This window comes from Opisthorchis viverrini (assembly GCF_000715545.1).
Source record: "Opisthorchis viverrini unplaced genomic scaffold opera_v5_37, whole genome shotgun sequence".
NCBI classification, from domain to species: Eukaryota; Metazoa; Platyhelminthes; class Trematoda; order Opisthorchiida; family Opisthorchiidae; genus Opisthorchis; species Opisthorchis viverrini.
In genome coordinates, this window is record NW_008751693.1 from 2,139,874 (window position 1) to 2,165,568 (window position 25,695).

The 25,695-nt window shown below is 44.2% G+C and overlaps 2 protein-coding genes across 2 annotated transcripts in view; one reads left to right on the top strand and one right to left on the bottom strand.

The window, feature by feature from the left end:
• Positions 1 to 8,392: 8,392 nt before the first annotated feature.
• The window catches only part of T265_02862 (hypothetical protein), a gene marked incomplete at both ends in the record, with an annotated part of 30,591 nt that continues 13,288 nt past the window's right edge, over positions 8,393 to 25,695 (top strand). The window contains 4 exons of the mRNA XM_009167206.1: positions 8,393 to 8,512; positions 13,734 to 13,858; positions 18,073 to 18,315; positions 19,665 to 20,301. Of these exons, the coding sequence (XP_009165470.1) occupies positions 8,428 to 8,512; positions 13,734 to 13,858; positions 18,073 to 18,315; positions 19,665 to 20,301 (1,090 nt within the window). The remainder of the gene's footprint in view (positions 8,513 to 13,733; positions 13,859 to 18,072; positions 18,316 to 19,664; positions 20,302 to 25,695) is intronic.
• T265_02863 (hypothetical protein) lies at positions 10,171 to 10,356 on the bottom strand (the record flags this gene model as incomplete). Its single annotated transcript, XM_009167207.1, has 1 exon — positions 10,171 to 10,356. One exon carries the CDS (start codon positions 10,354 to 10,356, stop codon positions 10,171 to 10,173), a length of 186 nt encoding a protein of 61 aa, XP_009165471.1.

Consider the following 25,695-nt stretch of genomic DNA (forward strand, 5'->3'; position numbering starts at 1 on the left):
TGGACGCACTTTTCATCATTCAGAGAAAGGTGCCAGTCCAACGACCACTGTTTGGCAGCGTCTACATCCATTTTTAGGGCACTGGCATTGGAACTCCAGGATTTCAAGTCGTCCGCAAAAAGTGGACATGGACTCGCGAGAACGTCTGGGAGGTCGTTGACGTAGATCAGAAACAGGGGCGGTCCCAAGACGGAGCCTTGAGGAACTCCAATAGGGACCGGCGCTGGTGAAGAATTGGTCGAGCCTATTCTCACTCGCAATAATCTGTCTGATAGGAACGCCTTGATCCAACGAGGGATTTTCCCGTGAATCCCGTAAGACTCGAGTTTGTGGAGCAGCGGGCCTTGTGGGGCCCTATCAAATGCTTTTGAGAAGTCAAAAAAATATGGCATCCGATATGAGTCCTTCGTCCTTGGCTTGGGTTAGCTGTCCATATGGGTTAAGCTGTCCATAAACACGAGCACGGAGCTAGGAACGCCCTAATCCAGTGAGGGATTTTCCCTTGAATTCTGTAGGACTCGAGTTTGTGGAACAGCGGGACGTTTGGAACCCTATCGAAAAACATGGCACCCGATATGAGTCCTTCGTCCCTGGCTTGGGTTAAGCTGTCCATAAACACGAGCGTGTTTGTCACGCAAGAGCGGTGTGGGAGAGCGGTTTGGGAGAAATCCGTGTTGAGCTGGAGATATCAGGTTGCTGGAATTAAGGTGTTCTGGGATAGCTCGCTTCAGAATGCGTTCCATCACCTTACATGGCACGCTAGTGAGGCTTATAGGCCTGTAGATGCCAGGTGGCAGTCGGTCACCAGTTTTGTAGATTGGCGTGACAATCGTTTCTTTCCAAGTAGAGGGAAGACATCCTTCGTCAAGCGACTGGCGAAACACTGAGTGTAGATGATTTGCCGGGGTGGAGGACGTTTCTTTCAGGATCCTTGGATGGACCTCAGTGACATGTTGCTCGTAGCATTTTGTTTATTTGGCGAAATGTCAAGGTCACTGACCATCACCGATCTGCATTTCGTTGTAGCACACGAAATCGCAATTTAGCATATTTTGGCGTTTTTCGGTGTTCGTTAAAAATAAAGACATCTAAAGAATATTTAATCGAACTTCATAGACTTTTTTTACCTTATATTCCTCAAGCGAGGTGATTTTGTCCGCCGAACCTGTTCGCAACATTCTCTCATGGATCTCAGCTTCCATTAAGTACAACAATTTTAGACAAAAACATGAACTAGGCAGAGGCGATGCGGATGAGCTTCCTTCCCACACACGCATAACTATCCTGTATATAATGCAACGTCACATTATAGCTCCATGTATCATTCCCACTATGGATGTGACGCTCTATGGATGGTGACCAACATAAAGCGGCCACACTGATGTCGGTAGTAATTGTCACTCACCTCGACTACTTGTAGTAACTGCTGGGTCCGTGTCTATATGCGACGCTGATTATGGGGCCTCACATATGCACGGCGGAATATCCAGTGACCAACGACTCCCCCTTATACTCATACCTTTAATCGTTGTCACTCATCTCGAGTACCTGTTGTAACCGCCAGAACTACGTCTGTGTGCAACGCTGATAATGAGAACTCACCTGGCCAACGACGATCCTTCATCCCTTAACTATACGTGATGCCACTTATCTTTGCCATATATAGTAAACACGAGGCCAGTTTCTATGCGTGCCGGTAAAATGAGGCCCCAACTGTGCGTGATATCCTGATCTAACGGTCAACGACGGCCCGTCATTCTGGTAACTGTGGTCGATGTCTCCTACCTTGCTAGACCTGAGTTTGTGTGCAACGCTGAATATGAGGCCTCAATCATGCCCAGTAGCCCACTCAAATGGCCAGACGTCGCCCATCTTACTCATAACCTTACTCGATGTCACCTGCCGGACCCGCGCACATGCCCGTAGTTGACCAAAATGCCCCGACTATACACAATATTAATCCAACGACCAATGGTGGTCTATATCGATACGTCGTCCACCTACCAAACCCGTGCCTAGAAAATACACAACCACCTTTAACAAATCATGTTTCTATTCATTGGTTGCTTCGGTACAAAAATAATCTGTGGTCGATCCATTTCTCAGTTTTTTGCTCGACATGGTTTCTTAAAAATGTATAATCAATTACGACTTGTACACATCTTCCGCCATATCGTTTAAGTTACAATTTAAAAAAGTTGTAGTGGCTAACTCACCAAGTGCTTAACAAATCCCTTTGTCCACTATTCCCGGTCGTGTCCACGCCGAAACTGGGTACTTGTTGTTATGAAGGTAGACTCAATACTTGCTCAGTTGGTCTAATTATCGATAACGAGAGAGCCTTGTGCATATCGTTGATTCGATAGCGCTATTAAGGAACCATATTCACTATTGAGCACGGCGAAGTTGAAGCTAAAGTGGGACGCATAGTTGTCAGCTGTAAGACCGAATGGTGTAGATTGAGTCTTGGGATCCCACGGCCACAATAGCCCTCAAACGTCCACCCATGGATACAGCCGTTGCGAAGGTCTAGTTAGTGGGCGGCTGCTTAACCTCAAACCCGCCCGTTTAGAAAACTAAACCCAAACTTAACTCGATTTCTGCTCTCTGGTACCGATACAGTGTAGCTTAATGCAATCGACAGCTCCGTCTTCCCAATTAGAACTCGTAACCATCACATACTCAACCACAGTAGCAATCTAAATACCACCCTTCTGGACTTCGTCCAATTCATCGTTCATGCCGAAGTGCTGTGGCCCATCTTCACTTGCGAAATCCTGTCGACTATATGCGAATGAGTGAGCCATTAAGATAACCAAACCTGATGCGTTCCAAACATCTCAGATAATCATAATGATCAAGCTGGAGGCACGCTCTTCAGTGGAAATCCCTGGTTCACAACGGAAAAATCTGTCTAAATGTTGCCTTACGTCTTTGCCGACAAGAGACATGGCTGTGAGGCAACCGTTGTCCAGCACACTAAATCACCTTGGTTCCGCTTCTCAAACGGCCCAGGTCTCACGGCCATACAACAGAACAGCCTCATCTGTCACGCTACGATCAAAACTAACACAGCTTCGAATGTGTGTGAAACGCTGCACCACAGTACCTCTGCATCGGGGTCGGCAAAGTATCTATGATCTTAGATAAGCTTCGTTCCACCTCCGAGGATTTCCTCGGCCAACCAAAAATAACCCATTCCCACAAATTTGCGCATCCCAGCTCAGTCACCTCAAATTGATGTCCAGAAACCGAAGCATTTCAGTGCGATGATGTCATTGCCCTGCTATAACTAGTTTGATGGCTCACCCATAACTATGCCATTCCTTCTCGTGACTGGGCTCTATCGCCCACTTTTTCCATTACATGAAACTACGAGCAAAGTCACGCTTTATTCTGACTGAAATCTTATGATTATGCCTGACGGTGCGGAACCCACCTGCTGAAATAAACATCATTATGATAACGTGACACTTTATTGATACAGAGTGCTCACCTAAGAACATCGTACTCACTATCAGTAATGGAAGAGCTAACGGTGTTAACACAGACCAGCCAAATACACGTGATATGATGCCCCAGGCGCAAATGGTTTTGCAAACCTCTTTAGTCTGTATCAGCTTCGTCCTGAGGTTAACTCATCATGCAAACAAGCATCGACACCAGATATATCTGATCTCATGTCCCTGCAAGCTCTGAGCTAACTTACTTACGCACAGGCTCGCCATTGCATCGACCGCATACCTGACTCTCGGTGATCGCTTTTGAAACCGGCCGTGTCCTATCTTTGAAGCAGTTAGGAACTGTGACAACCTTTGACCGTTTGGCATTCTAGCTCACATCAAAGTGCTTTTTAGCAGATGTTTTGGACACTTCCCATACTGAGTCCCCAATATAGTCACGGTCTTGTTATTACCTCGTTTGAATGGCAGAAATGAACCGACAGAGATTCCTCGATGTACCCAAGAACAACCCAATGACAATGACAATCTTATACGGCTCATCCAAAATGTTCATGTACGGGGCTTCCCATGGACCTAACTACGGCGTCACAATGACGGTTTCGCGACTACCATACCCATTCAGGTGGCTTCTCCGTAGTTCATTATATTTCTAATATTACACCGACAAGCGTGTTACCTACAAGAACGCTTCAGTCCGTTTAATTTGTGTAAGGACTCAAAAACAGTGGCCTTCTTATTGTGCCATCTGCATGTTGTGCCCACAGGCCCAATAGGTCACCCAACGGCACGATTGGTGCCTCGGTACATCGATTAACACCAAATCTCGCATTAAGCCAGACATAACGTATGTTGACCGTGATGAAAAACAAAAACCTACCGGTTGTGACGAATTCCTTGGCTTCGGCGGGACGCTTGTCGCAACCACAGAAGAATTTTTTATACCTAGGTCGCGACCGCCCTCTCGAACTTGAGTTTGCGTGGACGTAATGGGCGTGATCATTGTCCAAGTCATTTTGAGGTTACTTCAAAATCCAACATGTGAGGAAACGTGCGAAGGAGCCTGCTTTTCCCCAAAATTTCTCACTGTTTTCATAAAGACAATGCTCTGTGCCACCGACAGCCAATAAAATACGAATATTGCGCCCAGAGTGGACTCCAAGTTCGTTTAAACAACTTATAATAAAACTGCGGCCTCACGGGAAGATATTAAATCCAGAATAATTACCATCAAATGCAAAAATATCATGTTCAGATTTTCGTTTTTCGAACGACGGCTTAAGAGGAACTTAGGATGCGCCTCTAAAATGCGGCTTGTCTCGGCTTTTGCACAAATGCGGTTTGAACGCGCGCCCTTCTTGGCTTGTGCACAACATACCAGTCAGAGTACCGGTTTATTGCATGAATCTCTCGCAGCCACAATCGTTGTGATGGGGCGAGAAGCATCACGCCTTAATACTCGATTTCGGTTTGCTTCCATACTGGCCAGTCAGGATGTGCCGTCGGTGGGTACACAGACGGCTCGAGACACGTCTGTTCGGTCCTAATGATGTTCACCTCCGGATAGTCGGGCCAATTGCCAACGTAATGGGAGGGTCTTTGGAGCTTCAGATTCCGATTAATTAGTCTTTAGCATGAATAGTTGCTTGAATTTGAATCCTGAGATTGTCTTTAAAAAGTTTCAAGCTTGTCTTTGAAGCACACATGATTAGTACACTGGAGTTTTCCGCAAACTGATTAACGAGGTTTCTATCCAACGGCGGTGTACAAAACTGATGCTTCGCTGCCGTGCAGTAACAGCTCAAGATATCATTTTCCCACACGCCACAAGATTGTTGTTATCCACCACTGATGGTACCACACGGGGGTTCATACACTAGAGAATCGTGCAACCAATTAGAGTAGAGACGAATTCTCAAGAACGGCCCCGAAAGAATTTAAGGGAAGTATGTCGTGAACCTCTCGTAGCGTAGGACGGAGGACTTCAACACCGACCATCGGGTGCGTGTCAATAGGAGTATGTTCTTAACACAAATATCTTTGTATGTTAACTAATCGGGATTGATCTTACATTCATTAAGCCAGTCAGCAAAATTAGGAGTATTCAGAGACTCGAAATGCTATGAACCCGTGCATCCACTGCCAAACTTATAGTTATTCATGTCACTGTGTGTTGCAACGAAACGATCTACTTAAACCAAATAATTCACTTGGCGCGATCTACAAAAGAATGGCTAGTCCGGTCTCCGAATTGACCCTGTCAGCAGAAATGCCTACAAGAACTGATGGCGGAAACTAAAAAGGTCCAAGTCCTCTGTAGATCACGTTCCAATGGCTGAATGAAACCATCACAGAAAAAAGCGAGATCAAAATCATTTCTGGTCATATCTAATTCAGTACGTGGGTCCTTTTGATAAACCATTCTGCTGTCCCTAAACGCCCGGAATAACCTGTTATTTGAATGACCTACTTTCAATGTAAAATAGTATGGAAAACGTAACTCGACACTTCGGTGAAAACAACGCCAACGAGCCTTTTCACATTGTAACATCTAAGGACGGAAGTTAAGATTTCGTTCATGCTCTTATGAAATTCACGCAGGGCATTCGGTGGGCCAAAGAATCGCTTGGACATAGACCAATAGTCACTGCCGTCTCTACCTTTATTACGTATCGGATCTGAGCATTGTAAGCATCGGGGTGTTATTCCAATTGCCACATTTCATGCACTTCGATCAAACTCTCATTTCCTGGCTTTTCCGTGTTTTTCTATATATGTATAGTTCAGATGGTGTGCCATGCATTCAGGACGGGTGTTTTCGATACATTGTGTGTGTATCACTGAAAAGCCAGATTGGGACCAAATCCTGTTTATCAAAACATCAGTTTACTGCCCACTTGGGATTTTAATTCGGTTGTGCAAAGTATGCAGATCTGGCAGTACGCTTTGGTCACCGGGTGACATACTGACTGTCGTGTTTAGTTTTCTGAAACAAGTTTCGGCCGAAATATCCTGCAAGGAAGCTCATCATGACAGATGCCGGGGCGAATGTAATTCAGGTATTGGAGCAACTCCGTGGTTGGAGTTACCGATGACCACTGCCTCAGTGCAGTTCATTCAACTTCAGTTTGACAAAAGTGGGCCATATGCCTTCAATGGTTTTGGTCGGATTGCTGGCAGCGAAATGCGTTAAATAAAGGATGCAGAAAAACGTGTAGAGATAAAGAGAAAAATAGAATGGCGGGTTAGCGATTGAAACAAGAAAAGGCAAGCAACACCGTCCCTGGTTGCGCGAAATATTCACGTCAGTGAGTACTTGCCGTCGTTGTGTTGAGTCTTTAATACCCCTGTGCAACCGTGACCAGTTTTTGTGTTCTTCATACTTCGTCTGTCCGTCATGTGGTGCTTTCTGATTGAGAACTTCATGGAGCTCATTGCATTTTATTCCCCTTTGTGTGAGCGAAACGGTCAACCATCAGTAGACGATCGCTAGTTTGCATTTTCTGCTTATTCCCCCTTTTCCTTAGCAAATGGAAGGCGATTCGGTTATTACGATCGGGTCAGCTTTCTTGCTTCCCTCTTATGGCACGGTGCCTAGACCCCGAAAGAACCATAAAGCTGGACGAAAGAGGTTTATTTCGCAATGAAACAGGGGCGTCATCTGATGGGCCATTCAGGCACAACATGATCGGATGGTTTAGTTATGCTTACTTAATGCTTGCTGACAAGAGCATCATTCTACTCGCCAACTACAGAGTTGCTCTGTTCAAGAGGCAGACGTGGCTCGAAGAGGTTATGAATATTTCAGTTACTATGATACAATCCGCGTTGCGTGACTCATCATCACCACCAGCATCAACACAAAATCAGCGTACAACAAAGACCATCGCTGCTGTACAACCCTTGGTTACTTGAAGGCCTTATTGTGAAGAAAAACGTAAAGGTGAATGGGGAAGTTATTTGGTGCTACGTCACTACAATCATTTTGAGGTGCCTCCAACAGTCATTCATTCATCCAATCTGAATAGAAACCGACAACACGAACGCCATTGAAATCGAATAGCGGTCCTATCTCATAGCGTCTCCAACAAGGCGCCTATAACCATCGACAAATATCGTGCTTTAACAGAGGGATCACCGGGGGAATGTTGATACTTTAGGCAGCACGAACGTTCAAAGCGTCCGGAAACAGTCCAAATGATGCAGTATGCCGCTCGAAAAAACGTGGCTAAATTAACTAGCATATTCCGTCCATACGGCGTTTCCATTTAACTCTGTAGCGTGGGGGACTATATGCCAAGTTATCCAAAATGGCAAACTGAAAAATGGGGTCATTTTCTAATGCAAATGTATTGCTATTACCAACTGTAGTTACCATAAGGCGGCAAAACATTTTCAGCTTGGCGTGAAACTGGATTGCACAAGACATATCCCTTTAAAAACAAAGGTATGTTTCCGACTTCCTTGAAGGGCTAAGCCTGTATCTTCGCGGTGACTGAGCCCTGGAAAGCACCCGGCTAAAACGTCGCAATCACAGCGGTAGTATCAAAAACAATTTGAGAATCCAGCTAGAACGTTAAACAAGCTGGGGACGTTGATACCACGCATCCAAAAAATCTTCAGAATTGGGTTGCACATGTTCAAGTCCCTAGGCAAGGTTCCACCAAGTACTTCAGCATTTTGGTGCCATTGTTATACGAATAAAGTCGTTCAAGGGACTTCACTGGCGGACGTACAAGTCGCCCCACAGAAATTGGTTAAGGGCATCTGCTCAGTCACCCAGGCCAGAGCTGATTTTTACGAAAATCCGCGTGTATCTCGCTTCTCTCTCACATTAACTGAGCTGCCGTGCTCAGTGAGATTTGGTTTTCCGGTCACCGATTTGGGTTAACCTAAAGGTTTGTTTGGTGATCTTGTTTTTGCACGCTCAGGATCAGCACAACTAAGGCGCTCAATACGGTTGTCCATGGTATTTTCCGCGATGGCGTCTACGGAGTCTGCTCGGGTTAAGATGCGAAGTCGTCGCTTTATATCCGAACTTCGAAGGTCAGGTAAGCTGTAAAATGCGGTGAAGCCAGTAATAATACCTACACGTTACCCATCTGCAATGTCATGTGCTTGATTCACCGTACAAATAGAAAGGAACTGAGTGGCACCTATCTGCTGAGCACCACAGTGCTAACCCCTTTCATTAGATTGCTTGCCAAATATAAGCTATATTGGCATAAATTTCGCTTGCTCTTAGCAGGGCCGTTATTCTAGCGGGTGACGACCAGAATGTGTCCTGCAACAGCGTTTTCAGGACCCAGCTGCACTCCGACTTTGCCCAAGGTGTGAATTTTTTTTCAAAATATGATCCCCTGAGACTTACATGGTTTTTACATGCATTTGTTGCGAGTGTTGTTGACACAAATCAGTGATACCTAAAGCGCCATCCGGCAATTAATTATAACTATACAGTCACAAATGAGGTGTTTATCGCGCAGGTCCAATTTGTAACAGTCGTGATGGGACTCCTATACAGTTGGTATGTATGTTTGACTAGCCCAGCAACAACTGTGATCTGATACGCCTCAACCGCACGTAAAGGGATTTTTCTGGATAAATCCCGAAGTTAATCTATCCATAATACTGCTATATCTTTTTCACTTAATATGGTCCATTGTTTCTTTGAAGTATCCACCGATTTAAATAGTTCACTTAAACACAACACGAGGATAATAGGGCTAAGAACTGAATTTCAAGGGACGCCAGTTTCCATCCTGAAAGATTGAGCTAGTTCTCATCCATGTCCTAGAGCTCGGGATTGCTCATTGGTTGAGGCGCGTACTTACTAAGCGGAGGGTCCATGGTTTGAATCTAACCCGAGCATTTCGACTGCTTCTGTTTAGGCTCGAGCAGCAGTATCTCGCCCCTGTGCATCCTCTGAGTGGCATAGTAGCTAAGCACCAAAAGGATGTCAAAACGAGTGTTTATTACTTGTCTTCTATCCGTGACAGCTTTCGAATCCGTAATGCGCCGGGGTCTTAAACAGGATATTTTGGCCAACAATGTTTGAGAACCTTTACTAAGTCAAACGGACAGTCGCCTTACTGACCACCCACTTGTGGTCGAAAGTTATAGACTTCAACTATCAACCGAGAGTTCCGATCTCCCTGAAGTTCCGTGATGGAGCAGATACACAATGCTCCGAGGCTTTTCGGCAAAGATGAACTCCACTCATACGAAGAAACCCGAATCAAAAAACACGTATGTGGTGTTTTTCTCTCTAGAAAGCCCACGTTCCCTTTGCAAGAAACAAGTCGACAAAGTAGTGCTTGCAGCAGGCCAGCCCGTATGGCATCTGTGATAGGAGATTCCAGGAGTTTATACACTTATTAGTCGTCCTCCGCGCTTTTTTCCTCAATGCCCTTCAGGGAACGCTTGCAAGGCATACATCCTGTAGTTGCCCATCCTGGACTTATCTCCGTTCTTGTGAAGTTGTTTGATAATCCTTTGGCCCCGTACAGAAAGATATAGAGGTTCGTCAAATAATGCTGGAGCGAAGTGTCTTAATTCCTGTATGGAAATCATTGAGTTTTGACACCTTGTGCTCATTCAGCTGTGATAGAAGGCATTTAAGTCTTCTCTGAACACCCCCAAGTTGCTCATCTGTTTGTTTCTGACTACAGTGTTTTCGTTATCAGGATAATTAGTCGGTAGATGGCTATTATGCCGTGAGCTCTTTTCGGGTCTGAATCTCATCATATCCATCGTCACCAACCCTAACCGGGTAGCCGTTTTGCTTGCAAATTCGGTGATTTTCGTTCAAGTGTACTGTTTTCAAATGGTGAACTGCGTCTGTCCTTCCACGTGTCAAGCTTTCCTTTATTTCAGCGGCGGTCATTTCATCCATTTTGTACCCTGGGCAGCTGTCATTCTCAGGCCGCCGCCGCATTGGTTACAGTAGCGTTAGTTTTAGGATAAAGTGGACCGCTAGTTCATTGAGTTGGTAGGTTGGGACTGCAGTACAGGAGAACGGAACATTAAACCACAACAAACTACTTCTTACTGAGCCATGGAACAAAAAATCCAAACTGGAGCTAAATCTGGCTGAGGCAGATTATTTTTTGAAAAAGGGAAATGCGATTTATGTCGTTTGAATATAACTGGACATGTTTGGATCCTTTTTATCTTCTGATTTTCTCTCTCTGTCTACATTCTTCAACCCAACAAAGATGAAGGTTTCACAAGTGGCCCTTGTAAAGTTCGTCTAAGCGCCTGATGCGAACGGTTAGTATCTGAAACAGCCTGCAATTCAACTTTGTAAGAACATTTTTGAGGTGGTCTCAACGGCTTTTGCTGACCGCCTGCTGAAACATTAAGACACGATGTGAGCCGAAATCAATTATGGAGTATCTTCAACTCCACCAGTAGCTGGAGTTTGTTATTACTTATGGAAAAACAGAAAGACTTGAACTCAACCGGCCACTGCATTCGTTGTTTAAGGTGCCGCACCAACGGAATACTCGCGGAGATCTTTATGGGCTGCATTTTTTTTACCGATGGGCTGACACATGTCATACGAAAATGAAAACAAAAAAAGATCCACACCCTTGGTTGTAACGTTGCTGTACTTGGGACACTAAGGGCAAATAATAACTATTACTTATTGGACCTCGGCTAGTGCTCAGAAATGGTGCACACCTCTATTTATTTATTTTCACACTGATATTGCTTGAAATGTCGTAGTCTTCTCCAAGCATATATATTGTCGCCGGTGCCCATGGAGAGATAAAGTACGAACACGGCGTCGTCCATTTTCGGTCTCGTTTCTTGATGCTGTAAAACACATGGAGCGCCAGTATTCACATGCTGCTGTGGAAAATTATAGCAGCAAGCAATCATGCGAACCCTGTTTCAATTTGAAGGTCGTGTATAGCAGTTTTGATCAGGCCGTCTGTAGTTCTTATTTACTTATCCCTAGGTCATCACTTCTGGTCTTGATCAACTGACTTGGTTAAGTTTCCCCACTTATGTGAGGTTTGGCTGCGCCGCACCTCTGGTCTTCCACCGTACCCACACTCATTATTGAGATGTTAAACCAAACGAACAGACATGCATATCTCTGGGGGTTGGTGGATCTATCGGAATGAGAATCCCTCTTTGTTTAGTGTTTACTGTGAGACTACGATAGGTTTGAACTTTCTCCTAAGTCAAATCTTTAAGCCACCGTGCCGAGGTAGCTTGCAGGGTTGATACCGATAACTAGACCCGCAATACTCAGTGCAGGTCAAGATCCGTCCTTGGATTCCTTGGCTGAACACGGGTAGTGTGCAGACGACCGGAATGATTCATCCGTATTTATCTGCTGCGCAGCCATCTCGCCAGTTATCCCAGGTTTTGATGGGTTTTGGGAATATGGGGAACGTCGGAATATGAGTCCCATCCAGCCTGGGTAGCCTAAACGGCCGTACAAATTTAGTTTCTTTCGATTTTAAATGGAAATGGACTGAGATGTCAGTGCTTCTTCAGCTTTGAAGGCACTCAAACGTAGTTCTTGCGTATTTCCGCCGGATTGTTACAGGACGCTCCCTACTCAGCTCTTAGTGATTGCGAATCTTAAGTAGGCAGCTGTTTCGTCTCATTATTGTAGGTGGAAGGGCTGTAAGAATCAGGTGACGACTTTTCGGAGCCAAGTCAAACAATATCCATTTACTGGACAGAATACATAACTCACGGACATGCAGTTCTGCATGGTAGCGAAATCTGGTCTTCTCAAACTGAGGATGTTCAACGCCTGCGCAAATGTCTGTGGACATGCGGCAGCGGGGTCCAGAACACCGCTTTGTGTGCGAAATGAAAACAACGCTCATACTGAGTACTATTTTTGATGAAGTTACCAAGTGGTAACAACCGCTAACGATTAATCCTCATTGCTCATTGTGTGTGCGGGATAGAAATTCGCCTTCCAAGAATGTGGGAAAGCATTCGAATGGAGCAAAACATCTAGTTTCTAGCCTATGAGCGTGAAAAAACCCAGGAAACCTAGTAGATTTGTTATTTAAAAGCCGGTTTTTTATGAAAGTGTTCGATAAAAGAGTGAAAGACCGACATTCGTACAGCTTTCTTGGCAGATTTGTTATAAAAGACGTTCGTTTTTCATAAGGTATGGGGAAGATTGTGGGCTACGTACACCAAGTTATCAACTATCGGACAAGTTTAGTGACATCTCTTGAAGTATTGAGGAGGATCGTGCCTCATTTCTTGTTTGACTAGAGACTCCTGTAGGTTTTCCGGAGGAATAAATTCCCTTCGGCAGTATTCCCATAATGTTACATTTTCCCTGTGACAATTTTAGACTCTTCCCAACCCATAGGAGGGTGACGCATGATTTGGCAGGTGGGTGTGAAGATTATGAAGTCGTGGAGCCGTGGATGCTATCCACGCTCTACAGGACTCCATTGGCTGGTATACAGACGAGATTGGTTGTTGGGTTGATACCGATGATGTTTTCGCTACTGGTCGATTGCTTACTAGAGATGACGGCCTCTCAGACATTTTCATAGTCTAGCGCTGAGCCGCTTCAGAGCTTTTCACACTACATGTTTAAACTAAATCGCTAGTGTTCAAAATCGACATTACTGTCGACTATGGTGTTGTTTGAAAGTTCGAATTAAGCTTACAAATCTGCTTCCATCGCGAATTGTGTTAAGTGAATGTTTTGGACAACCACACGCATTTTATCCCGTTTTTTATGTTTGCCTCATCAACAAAGTGGTTTGGGTGGTCATTTGATATAAGCAACACCCATTCAAGTTAGATGTTTTATTTGTTGTTCCGTTCATTTGTTGCTGATGCTTTCGACAGTGCCCACGTAATTTCAGCATTTTCAGGTTATCCTGGGCTTGCTAAGACCATCATACCTATGGATACCATTTTACCTATTTTGATTGACGGGCGATGCTTGGGGCATCCGACTAGTTATTGTACTGCTGATTTGTCTAGAAAAAAAGCTTCCGTAAATCCAAATGAACTGCCAGCAACAAGCCCTGCTACGATCAAGCAAAACGATGAGAACGAATGGTTGGTTATATTTTTATTTCGGAAACCCTTAAGTTTCTGGTCTTTGTGCAGCTTCATGTTGGTGTGTAATGAATTAAGTTCTCAACTTCTAATTGGCCCGCCTGATTTCAACTCCTTTGTGAGTATATAACCATTCGTGTCTCGCCTGTGATCTAGTGTAGACGTAACCGAGTGTGTGCATAAATATTTTTCTGGATCCCTTCTCAGCTACCGCATCTAGTAATGCTTCACGGTCTGTGGAACAGCGGTGTCATGCTTCACGTCTGAGCGAATCGTGTGAAGGATCACCAAATCTTGTTGCAGATATTGTGGAAAAAATGAAATCCCCAGCAGTAAGTACCCAAACCCGAAATTGTCAGGGTGTAAACCATTGTCTTGTTTCACCTTTCACCCTTTCTACTGAATGGTTTTGTCGCCCGGTATATCCTCCCTGTTATGTGTTGAGTTCCTCACGGAAATTGATACCTGTACAGTTATCATCTTTCTAGTTATCTTACTCTTTAATATAGTCGCGTGGTTTTGAACTAAATATTTTGGCTTTTTTTGATTCCCATAATTTAACACATTGGAAGGTAGAAAGCAGTTTACGGTCTTCAGGGTCGCGGGATGAGCGAACTGTAGATGTCAGTCTGATACTTTCCGTTTATTTCGTGAAGACGATTGATAATAAGAATAAGGAAAATAACAGTAAAAGCAGTAGTTGGACTGTAACACCCTTTCGGTGTCCACCGGCGATGCCACTCAAAGGAAGCGTGATAGCTAAGGTATAGGCTACCCGAGCCTAGACAGGAGCAGTCAAGATGCCAAGGTTGGGTTCGAACCTTCAATAATAAGTTTACACCTTGGCCACTGAACCGTCCCGAGGTGAACAACTGGCACTTCCCACGGACATCTCTTAGTTTTATGCTAATTCCACATCCACTTTGGCGTGAGTCGCTCGGTTCACTAGTGTGAAAAAGCTGCACAAATCCCCTCATCGATATCGCCAACTGAATACGGAGAGGTTCAGGCATCATAGCTGGTGCGCCATGTAGTTAAGCATTATTTAAATAATGTTCAACTCGTGGAATTTTTTGGTACACCCACTATTCCGTTAGGTTACGCACTTGATATAGATGCAGGAGGCTGGTGCTCTTCTAACGGAGGTGGCAGATCTGTTTATACCCATCTTTATGTACCACTAAGTGGACCATCAGTTTTCTTGAGAAACTTCGTTGATCAAAGAACTCACCCTTCATAAGGTCCATAAAGCCTTGGAGGTCGCATTTACAATTGTTTCATTCGTTCATTTTGGCATTACCTCGCGGTGGAGGACCTTTATGGCGGGAGGACACCGTAGGTTTCACCGGATCAACCAGTGCCTTACCTTGACCAAAACGTTCATATTCGATGGTTTTCGTTGGAGCCCTTCTGAAAATACGATAGATTTGTTTGGTTTTACCATACTTAATCGGTATTTCACTCAATTTATGGTACGGCTCTGTCACAGTATTCTCCGTGAAATCTACCCCAGTACAAGAACTATCAGGATCACTTTGCAGCATACGCAGGTAATCCAAGCTGTTGCATCCAGTGTGACTCCTAATGCGGTGAAAGGCCAGCATAACCAAATGTATTGGTCGACAAGTTTAATTTACCACTCAGGAGTGCATCGTCCTCCCCCTCGTCACTCACCTGTACTCCTACTAATTGTAAATCCAACCTTTAGTTCCAAGTAGTGTATGTTGACATCGCCTCCTTGTAAGGGGCTTATCATGCACTGTAGTTAATTTCCATAAGCTGCCTCCAGAACATAATGAGTTTAGCGGACCTAAACATTTGTACTACAGATATCTCCTCGTAAGCTCACGAAATGCGTCTGTGAGCATTAACTCCTTACGTAAAGTCCCTTGTGAAAACTGTTTGCAAGGTGATCGCACATTTTCGATCACCACGTCGGATCCCAAACTGTCGATTCAAAACTCAAGTTGAACCAGTAGCCTAAACTAGAAACGTGCTGTGGAGCAGGACGCTGTGAGGTGGACAGCAATCTGTGAGACAACGCCAACGCTACACTTCTACCAGGGCTCTTATCCTACCGGTTAGCTCCACCCCCAAAAAATGCGATAACTTCTGGCAGGCAATGTAAAAATCATTCTCAAACGGCAGCGCTTATTGGGGGATTAATGTGCTCTCATTTGATCTAATAAGTGTTTTTTCGCCCTTTTACCGACGACTGCATGAAATACTGTATGTAGGAAGAAACAGCCTGGTGTGCCTGTGCTCCGAATTAGACCCTTTGTGGGTTCCAATCAGCCTCTTATCAGATGTAGCAAATAGTACAAAGAGTCTCCGTTTACTTGACGCATGCAATTTAGAGTCGTTCAGTAGCTTGCTGAAACCAGCATTCAGAAAACATAAGTGTCTTCACGTAGGCAGTTTGTTTTTTAGTGTTTTGTTTAATTATTCGTGCTTCAAAAATACGTCCTCTGAAGTATAGTTTTGTGTAACGACCGTCTCTGCGGCGATTTTCTCTCTACTGCTACCAAATAGGTGTGCGTTTCAGGGCAAAACAGGTTGACTTTCCATCCTGAACGCTGAAATTCGTCCGATCCTAGTTTTCGTGATATAAGACAAGTGTTATATCGACTTCACTGCGGTTTGAAGAGTAAAATGGGCACGTAAAACCCATTTCTGGTCAAGTACGTGTTCTGCTTAATCATAACGACTCAGGATATTTTTAAGCCGAAAACTGTGGGCGCGGAGAACACTGAACATCTGACTCAAATTCTTTTATATTAAAGTTGTATTGGGGTAACGGGGTTCTCATGGACCCCTATAACAGGGGCCAAAAAAATTCTAGTTTTACTAGAGCTACATCAGACTATCGACGAATTGGCCGCCTTAGTAAGATAAATCAGTTTTCCTAGTCTTCGTAGTTGTCCAAGGCTGACACAACTGCGTTTTGTGAACTTCCTGCACAGCTGGTGCTGGCGTTTACATTGCAATGCCAGACGATTCAGAGTTGATGCCTTCGACGTTAGTCGGGTCGACTATCTTCCCACATCGTATATGGCTATATTGGATACGTGGCTAGGATCATGGAACCGTAAAGCATCTTTTATGCAACCCAGATCCAAAGTACAACGAAAACCTGCATTTCAATGTTTTGGAACATTTTCCATGAACGGTTGCAACTTGTTCTGAATTGAGTCTCAGTTACAGCCTGCTCAAACCAGGTACTGTCAACTATAGATAACCAGGCCGTTCAGCCAAGTCTTCTGATCGTGTGGCCTTTGAAAGACAAGTTCACATAATGTGCTGGATGAGGCACAGCACGGCAACCTAATCCCTGTGGTGAGTGGCCAACAAAATGCCTCGGCTTGGTATTTGCTCATTAAGAAGGCACACATGGTAATCTGGTACCAGCCGTAAAAATGAAAGATGTGAACTGACTTGGCGATCTCACTTTCACTCCTTGATTTGTCAGGAACTCGGGACCAGTAGCACTGCAATCGTATCAGAGTGTGGGATGTAAATTGGACAGTCATATTTGGTTGAATTTTTTCAGAGCGTTGCTGGTGAATCCCTTCGTTCACGACGACAAAATGGAGATGTTTTCGATGCAACCTGTTGAGAAACGTTCAGCTACGACACGCTTTGGCGCTGTTTCGTAGGCACAAATCAAAGTATATTGCAAATAGATAGGGTCCAAAGTATGTCTTTGTGATCTATGAAGATTGTGTAACTTGCCGGACGATATATCGATCAAAAACTTTGTGACAACATATGTCAACTTCCTAGGCATTACGGATGATGCACTCCAAAAAACAATTAAGTTCGGTGCCACAACTTAATTTGCCAATCGTATGGTTTATATAGCATTGGGAGAAGTTTAGAGTTTCTTTTTCAATGGAATCTGCAAGATCAAACTGTTGTGCTGAACATTACGTCTTCCTTCCGGCAATCTCTTATTAGGAAACTGCTCTATTAACTTATTCTCACATCTTGTCAACCGTTTACATCCTCCGAAACCTTGGCAAACAAAAAGTGTTTACTCTATTTCTACGGCCTGGTGCTGCTGTATACTGTTTTAAATTTTCATTTTCCAGAAATTGGAACGTCTTGTTTGTATTGCTATATGTGTGAATGTTGATGTTCACACATCGTGGTGATAGACTCAGAGGTGCACATGTGCGCGGTTGTAACCGTGTCATTTTGGCTTGTTTCTCCTTGCTTTCATCTTCAACCCTTCCAATTCCGACCAACAGTTAGAACGAAGCGCGTGTTTTGTTGTTTACCTGATCTCGTTTGCGTGGCTGTCACACCTTCCTGGTGTGCATTATGCTCAGTAAACAAGCATAAAGACCGGATAACCTGCTAATGTTGAGTTAACCTGACTGATCAGTTTTAACTTGTATAGTGGCCACCCCGTCATCCATTGTCAAAGTGCCGAGCAGTTATCTTGTCGAATTCGCCACATTATGTCCAACAGTCTACCTCTTGCTACAGTGTAACACTTACTCCATATTTTAAGTGGAATGCATATTGCCTTCCCTTATCTTAGCCTGACGCAGTGGTTGGAACATCAAAAGTTCCCATGTGCGCAAGGCTGTCAACTTTCTACCGTCCTACCGATTCACGACAGTGTGATGAGTTCAGTCGTCGAAGGCGACGTAACACCCAAATCGCCACAACGCATACGTGCCAAAGAAAAGCTGACTTCAAAAACTCTGATGGGACCCCCACTGTCTCTACCCCAGGTCGCATTAGCCGCTTGGCCGTCCAAGTTGAGTCTCTGGAGTTGCAAGTGAGTTTAACTGCTTAACAGGAAATTTTATTTTCCGTTTTGTCTGTTTGCTACCAGCCAGTTTAGCGTCATTTATTCCCATATCGCGTGCTCCAAAACGGGGGCTCACCATGGCTGAAGCACAAGTTTCTACCATTTTCGAGAAATACTAGGCTTGAACTATCCCTTCATTGTGCAGTCCTTCACCTGTATATTTTCTAATTTGATGGAAAATGTTCAGAAGCTTCTCTAGAGAATCTGAATGATACGTACTTTTGATATTTTGTCGTATCGGTCGTTCCATCGTTCATCAAACTGTTGGTTCAGAGCAGCTATTTCCGACCCACCAGTGCTGCACGGCAGACTTCCTGTCAAGGTTCTCAAACAGTTTGTTTAAACACGTTATCAATATCTTTGTAATGTGCTTGCTACTCATAAGGTTGCTGAAAATCCGTGACAGCCCACAGGAAATTTTATTTTCCGTTTTGTCTGTTTGCTACCAGCCAGTTTAGCGTCATTTATTCCCATATCGCGTGCTCCAAAACGGGGGCTCACCATGGCTGAAGCACAAGTTTCTACCATTTTCGAGAAATACTAGGCTTGAACTATCCCTTCATTGTGCAGTCCTTCACCTGTATATTTTCTAATTTGATGGAAAATGTTCAGAAGCTTCTCTAGAGAATCTGAATGATACGTACTTTTGATATTTTGTCGTATCGGTCGTTCCATCGTTCATCAAACTGTTGGTTCAGAGCAGCTATTTCCGACCCACCAGTGCTGCACGGCAGACTTCCTGTCAAGGTTCTCAAACAGTTTGTTTAAACACGTTATCAATATCTTTGTAATGTGCTTGCTACTCATAAGGTTGCTGAAAATCCGTCGACAGCCCACGGTATCAATATGTTTGCAACAAAACCGCCGGAATCAAATGCACTTGTCATTGGTGGTCATGATGTTGATGACCAGAAGGAGGATGAATAGTGCAATTCTATCGCGTCCATATGACCTGCCACAGTAATGAGCTAAACAAGTGTTTAACCTGACCATCCATTGCATTTACTATCTTGATATGACTGATTGTTGCGACTGTGTGTGATGTCAAAACCCCTATCTCTACCCTTTGAGGTTAATTTATTCCCATACCTAATCATGGTGCATACTTTGGCGGATTACTGAGCCGAATAGGACGTGGTGTAGCGCAAACTCCAAGGTGTAGGAAGAGTCATTCTTTGGTGACATGAAGAACAAAACACACATTGTAGTACTGGATAGTCCAACGCTCAAACTGATGCATATTTATCTGAAAACAGTCTTTTGTGACTGGCAAACTTTGTTACATTTCGCCCATCGTATTTGCGTTGCTTTTAAAGGACTTTGTGCGTCCCCATCCGAATGTACCAACCAATGTGTTTCCCAACTCCTACACGCCTTTCGTCCAACTCATGCTCAGTAATCGACAGTCTGACAAATCAGCCAGCCTCGCTGACAGCAAACAAACACCCGATCCTTCTGTATCTCCATGGTATCGCCATTGTCGTCCTAGTGCTCCCAAACCATACTGTACTCCTAACTACTCACGGTCGGATGACAGCTCTACAGAACCAGTTCTGACCAGTGCATCGGTCAGTGACCAGTCTTCCATAGAGCTGAAAGAAGTCGATGATTTCGTAGACGAAGCCAAACTCACCCGCCCTGTCAATTCAAGTGCGTTGATTTCGATAAGAAAACTCGATTTGCCAGCGTTAGAAATGGATGTGAATCAGGAAAATCGATGCGTGCAGGTCGACTTTCCTCTGCCACCGGTGCCAGACCCCATCTCATCTGAACCATTCTCCGACGATACACGATGGAACGACCGTCCCTTTCCATCACCCCCTTCACCATTATTCTCTCTGACAACTGATGGCTGGCATGCTGCAACAGACACCCTACCAACCAAATCCGCCACTGCACTGGGTCCACTGGCCCCAATAACCAATATCTTTCCGAATCCGGTTATCTCAGGATGTAAGTCACTTTTTCAAATTCCCTGTTTCGGAGGGGCGGGAAGGTTACTGTTTGGTTTGCCTGTGGTTTATTGTAACCGAAAAACTCAAACTTGGGGTGAACCACTCCATGCCTTTCAGTCGTGAACGAACCACGTCGTTTTGATCCACCTTGGATTCACATTAATGTGTCCCGCAACGATTCCGCAATTTCGGAGGTCTTTTGTGTTCAACAGTTTAATTAAATGAACTTTATACCGGTTTCTATGATTTGGTTAGCGATTATTCAAGCCACCCTCATTACGCAAAGACATGTCGGGCACCGTTTCCGTATTGCGTGCTCAGTGCACAGGATAGAACTTTACTATTTTATCGAGGTCAATTCATCGCAAGTCATTTTATCGCCGGCGGAGTGTTGTAGTCCAGTTTATTGCCACACTACAACTTTTGTGGATCGCAGTGCATGAATAGACAGTCCGATCGACCCGGGACATAGACTAGGACCGTCATCGCCCAAAATTTGTTAACGCCTTGCACAACTATAGGATGGAGTTACTCAAGGCTAACAGGGCATGGCAAACGAGGGGTGTACCTAACAGAGGAGTTCAGCGTGAAAGATTGTAAATGGTAATCAGTTTCATGATATGACACTGAATGAAAAACATCATAATACCGACCGACTAACGTTATGGGCTTACCTACCAGCTGATAGCTCTTGTCCCACCAATAGCTGTGCAAGATTTCGGTACTCATTTGGCTGACAGCTTTCGAAAATCCTGATTCGTCTGGCCTCCGAATTCCTGGCCAGTGTGGGCCACTCCATAATATAGCAATGACTCGTTACCTGACAACGAGCTGCTAGTTTTATTATTCCTTGTTCCACAAACATTGAATTGGCCTGGCGATTAATTAATTGTTATAGTAAGAGACTGGGTCGTGACAAATTAGTATGATGATAAATTAGTTTGGCGACATAGTGATGAATTGAACGCGACATATTGGTAACTGCCCTTGTGATCAATCGAGAATCCTTTGATAGATAGTAGCTAACGAATTTCTCAGTTTTACGTTTGGTTATTGATATCGTCACATTCCGGTAGGACATGTTAAGTAGGAAGGTTAGGTTTCATGACAGTGAGGAACCTGTATAAACTCTTATGCAACGGCCTCTAAACAATGGTGTCCTTGGTGTGCCACAACTAAAAAATCTGTCGCGCTAAGATGGCTATTCACGTGCACGGTGCTCCACAATTCAAACTACCAAGCCATCCAACACAATATGAAAAATGTTACAGAATTTGCGTCATTCACAGAAGCCTTGAAAAACTCCCTCCCTCATTTTTCAATCTCTTACACTGACACTAACTGTTGAGCACCCAATAATTGGGGAAAATTCGTCGTATTCTTGGGAAATTATAGTTATTTTCGATGATGCAGGAAACCAGCAGATTCCACTCTTCTTTATTTGATGGGTCTCCTTTCGGGACAGATTTCAGTTAGTCGTGGGGTTAATGTGGCCTGCTGCAGTGACGCAATGGAAACACCCTGATTACTTGTTTGGTGATCTCATTGTGGGAACAAGCGAGGAGTGAATGGGCACAAAATAAAACAAGTCATTTTCTTTAGGAGTGTAGTTTGGCGTTCACTTTTTCTAAGTCCTTTCAACATAACTCTCTCGGTGCTCCCAGAAGGCCTGCATTCTGAAGTTTGTCGGTTGTTTTTGATGGAAGAAAAGTTAGTGTGACACATTTCCTGGAGACCTGGCTGAGCAATAGTTTTCAAACTTCGTCCGATTTAAAAACACCTACTAATTTGGTTCTGAACACAGTTAAACGACAATGAGCATACCACGCGATTGTCTGCTTTAACACATCCATCGAAATTTATTGGTAGTCTTCTCCTAGTGAATGGGCGAAATTACCCCTAACTTTTCTATATCCTTAAAGGGGGACCCGTTAACCATTTTGGTTCACCTGCATGGTACGCACACGTGAGATCGGCGGCCACTTGGACTGAACTTTAACCTTGATGGAAGATGATCGAATCCTGAGATATCCACACGTCAAGCACATTTTTCATTCAATCGAGTAGACTACGTGAGGAATAGTACGTAATTACACAAATAAGAAAACGGCTGTACAATTTTAGATGGCTGCTCCATACCTAGAAGTTTTATTCCAGCGGAGGTCTTGAATCTCGCTTTCCAACTCTGAATGAGGAAGCATCTTGCTATACGTCAGAAAACCTCATGACTTTATCGGATGCCGTGATACTGATGCACTAGGTTCCAAGAATGTAATGTTAAGCGGAATTTTTATCGGAGTGGAGGCAAATAACTTATCTATAGATGACATTACAAGAATCGATTCCAGTATACGACAGACCGTGCACGGAACCACTTCTCCATTACAACTTCGAAAATTTTCAGGTTAATTCGACCGTACTGGTGAAATAGCCGGGCTGTAGAACGAAACACAGCCAGGCGGTCGTATTGGAGTAGAGCCCATTACAGTGAAGGTCATTAGATACGGGCAGCACTTTACTGTGGACGACCGTTTTACCTATGTGCCTGTTGATCACAGTAGAGTAGAAGCTAATTTATCGCATCCCTTTCAAAGCTCCCTCACAATGAATAAGCTAAACTATTTCCTTTTTAAGCGCTCGGTGGCATCTCTTGCATGGAGCTTTCGCCAATAATGTAGATTTCATTAAAGCCAAGCAGATCTTTATCAGGCACTCCGTTCTACAGTTCATTGGAATGTCCTTGCCTTTCCGTGACTTCCTGAGCACCATAAGGTATTGTTCCCGTACGACATTTTTTCCCTGCCATTGAACTGCTGAGAACTTCTTTGTCTCGCTGAATGTTATCGAACCTTGCTTCAGTGCTGCAAATGTTTTCAGATTTGGGGACATCGAACTCATGAAATCCAGTTAGCTCAGTGGTTTCCTAACAGCTCTCATCTTTTCGAAGTAGCCAATTTTCTTTGAAGATTGCATCACGGTTGCCGTCCGTTTTGTCTTCTGTTTTCGTAATCAGCCATGTTGAGCGGATTTATGCTCCGTCTACCGGCCGCACACGTAGCGACGTGATTGACCATGTCAGTTTTTCGACTATTCAGCCTGACTGTCAGATGATTCACGGGCCGGGAATTGGCACTCAGCCAAGCAAGCCGACAAATTTGGACCGTGCTGTGGTGATGTTAGATAGGGGGTGGATGGGTTGTGGGGTTAATGCGACTGGCTAACGCTTTGTCTGGTTGTTCCGATGTCATCAACCTCCATCAATAATAGGTCAACTTCCACTTCATGGAGGTCATCCACACACTGCCTTTTACAAGCGTCTTCTCGTTTGTGTTCGCGCCATGTTGGCTTTGTTCAACATAGGCAACCAAGAATGGGTGAGTGGATGGACTAACATGTCCGCAAACGACCACATATGACGCATCTTCAACTGTCTGGCATAAGCAGTAATGATGCCAGTTAAGTCACTGCTTCCGTGCCATTCATGTATGTAAGTTAGCTACGCTTTTGTAGTGCGTAGCAATCTTCGTAAAGAGTCAAGAATGGAGTTGTGTCCCTTGGTTTTCTTCATTTGGTGGATTTCCGGGACAACAACTTAATTGTGTGGATCATTGCTCAAAGCCATTCCCGAGTAGGAGAAACGCGTCTTGGGTTTCCCATAAAACATTTAACCGAAATCACTGTTTTTCTTCCTGACATTGGTGAGCTAAACCATAAGTTACCTCTCGTTGCGATTGGCTAGGGACTGCAAGATGCAATCGCTGCTAACGACTGACATTTTCTACTTATTTTTTCCGTCTACCCGTCGTGTGTTTTGATAGATAAGCGACACGTCATCTTTTATCTCTCATTCTAGGAATTAGTTCTGATGGTTGATTGTTCTTTTCAATAGACGACCCATCACTTTTACTTGGCTTCATTAGTCGGTCCTCCCAGAGCAATAAAGTGAAGTCAAGGTTTTCATTATATGAGATGCTCTTTAGCAATCCTGATTCTTCCGTCCTGGGAACTTAGCCAGGGGCATTCTTGAGGAACGGCCAAGATGTTCATGAGCTAAGTATCCGCTCTAGGGTAGTTTCACTGCCACTGGCACCCAATAATTAAAATGTGTTTCACTCTTACTTTCAGCTTAAGCTGACCAAAAAAATAATCGCAAGTGTATTTATCGCTTTCTGAGGAAATTTCATAGTGGGGTTCGTTTTACCCAGCACGTCAATGCAAGTAGTACGCAACAGACCCGACAATATTGTTCACGATTGGTGAGATATGGTGGTGTAAACCCGATGGCATATATCAGAATACCTTCGTCATACTCCTACTCAACTTCGTCATTCGATAAAAGATTAGTTAATTGTAATCTCCATGGTAGCTCTTAACACCTGGGTCTTGGACTTGATGTGGTCGTTAGTTACGTGCTTTGCATGCCTTGGAAGAATCTTACCTAATCCTCCGAAGACTGAGAATGCATAGTATATCAAATCAACTAGTGGGAAACGTTGTTCTCTACAGGTCCGCACAGTTTGATCGTACAAAAAGTGGCTCCATTTTGTTTACTTACAGTGAATAAATGGGTTTTTCACAGGTTGTTCGTAATATTTATGATGAGTAGTCTTCGAGTCTGTCACAGCACAGTAACGTCAAAGCGGTCACCCAAGGTAATAATATGAAAAAATTTGGCTACCTTCTTTTTTAAACTGTGTTTATGAGTTTCGTATGCCTTCCTACGACTTCGGCCTCCAGACTGCCTCTCATGATCATTCAGTTGCCATGATCTGTGTGGGTGTGGATTTACTGTCCAATCATACAGTGCCTTTCTATTCCGAATTCTGTACATCCTGTATCCGGGCCTTCTTGTTACCGCTTAAACACGCCTGTTCATGCAATAGTCTAACCACTGATCTGTTGGAACGAGTATTGCGAAAGCTCGATAGCTTCTTGGCTGAGCCGTGTGGTGACTAGTCTAGGCAGAAACATGGGCTGGAAGCACGCCACGATAGAACGGTACTTTGTCAAAGTGCACACCAACCTGAATGATCCATCCTTGCAGCAGTCCTGGGGTTCAAAACTAACATGTATGCATATTTTCTGGCGAATCATGTACTTATTACCACACCAGTGCTTCAGTCACCCGACCCATAGGGAGGTGTAATCATGTTTTGGTCCCCCTGGTCTCATACATCGGTGTGCATCCTAAGTACTTGCCAGTATGAAGTTGGTTTGAGCGCCCCCACCATAGGAATCAGAAGATACGAAAAGCTTCACCCATCAGTTGTCCGAGAGCCTTTAGCGATGTTTTATTGATTTTACCTGTCTGATAAGCATAAGGTTGTGGTTCACTTTCAGTTTTCTTTTATTTGCTCCATTTTAATGTAGCGCTATGCGAAAGAGTTTCACG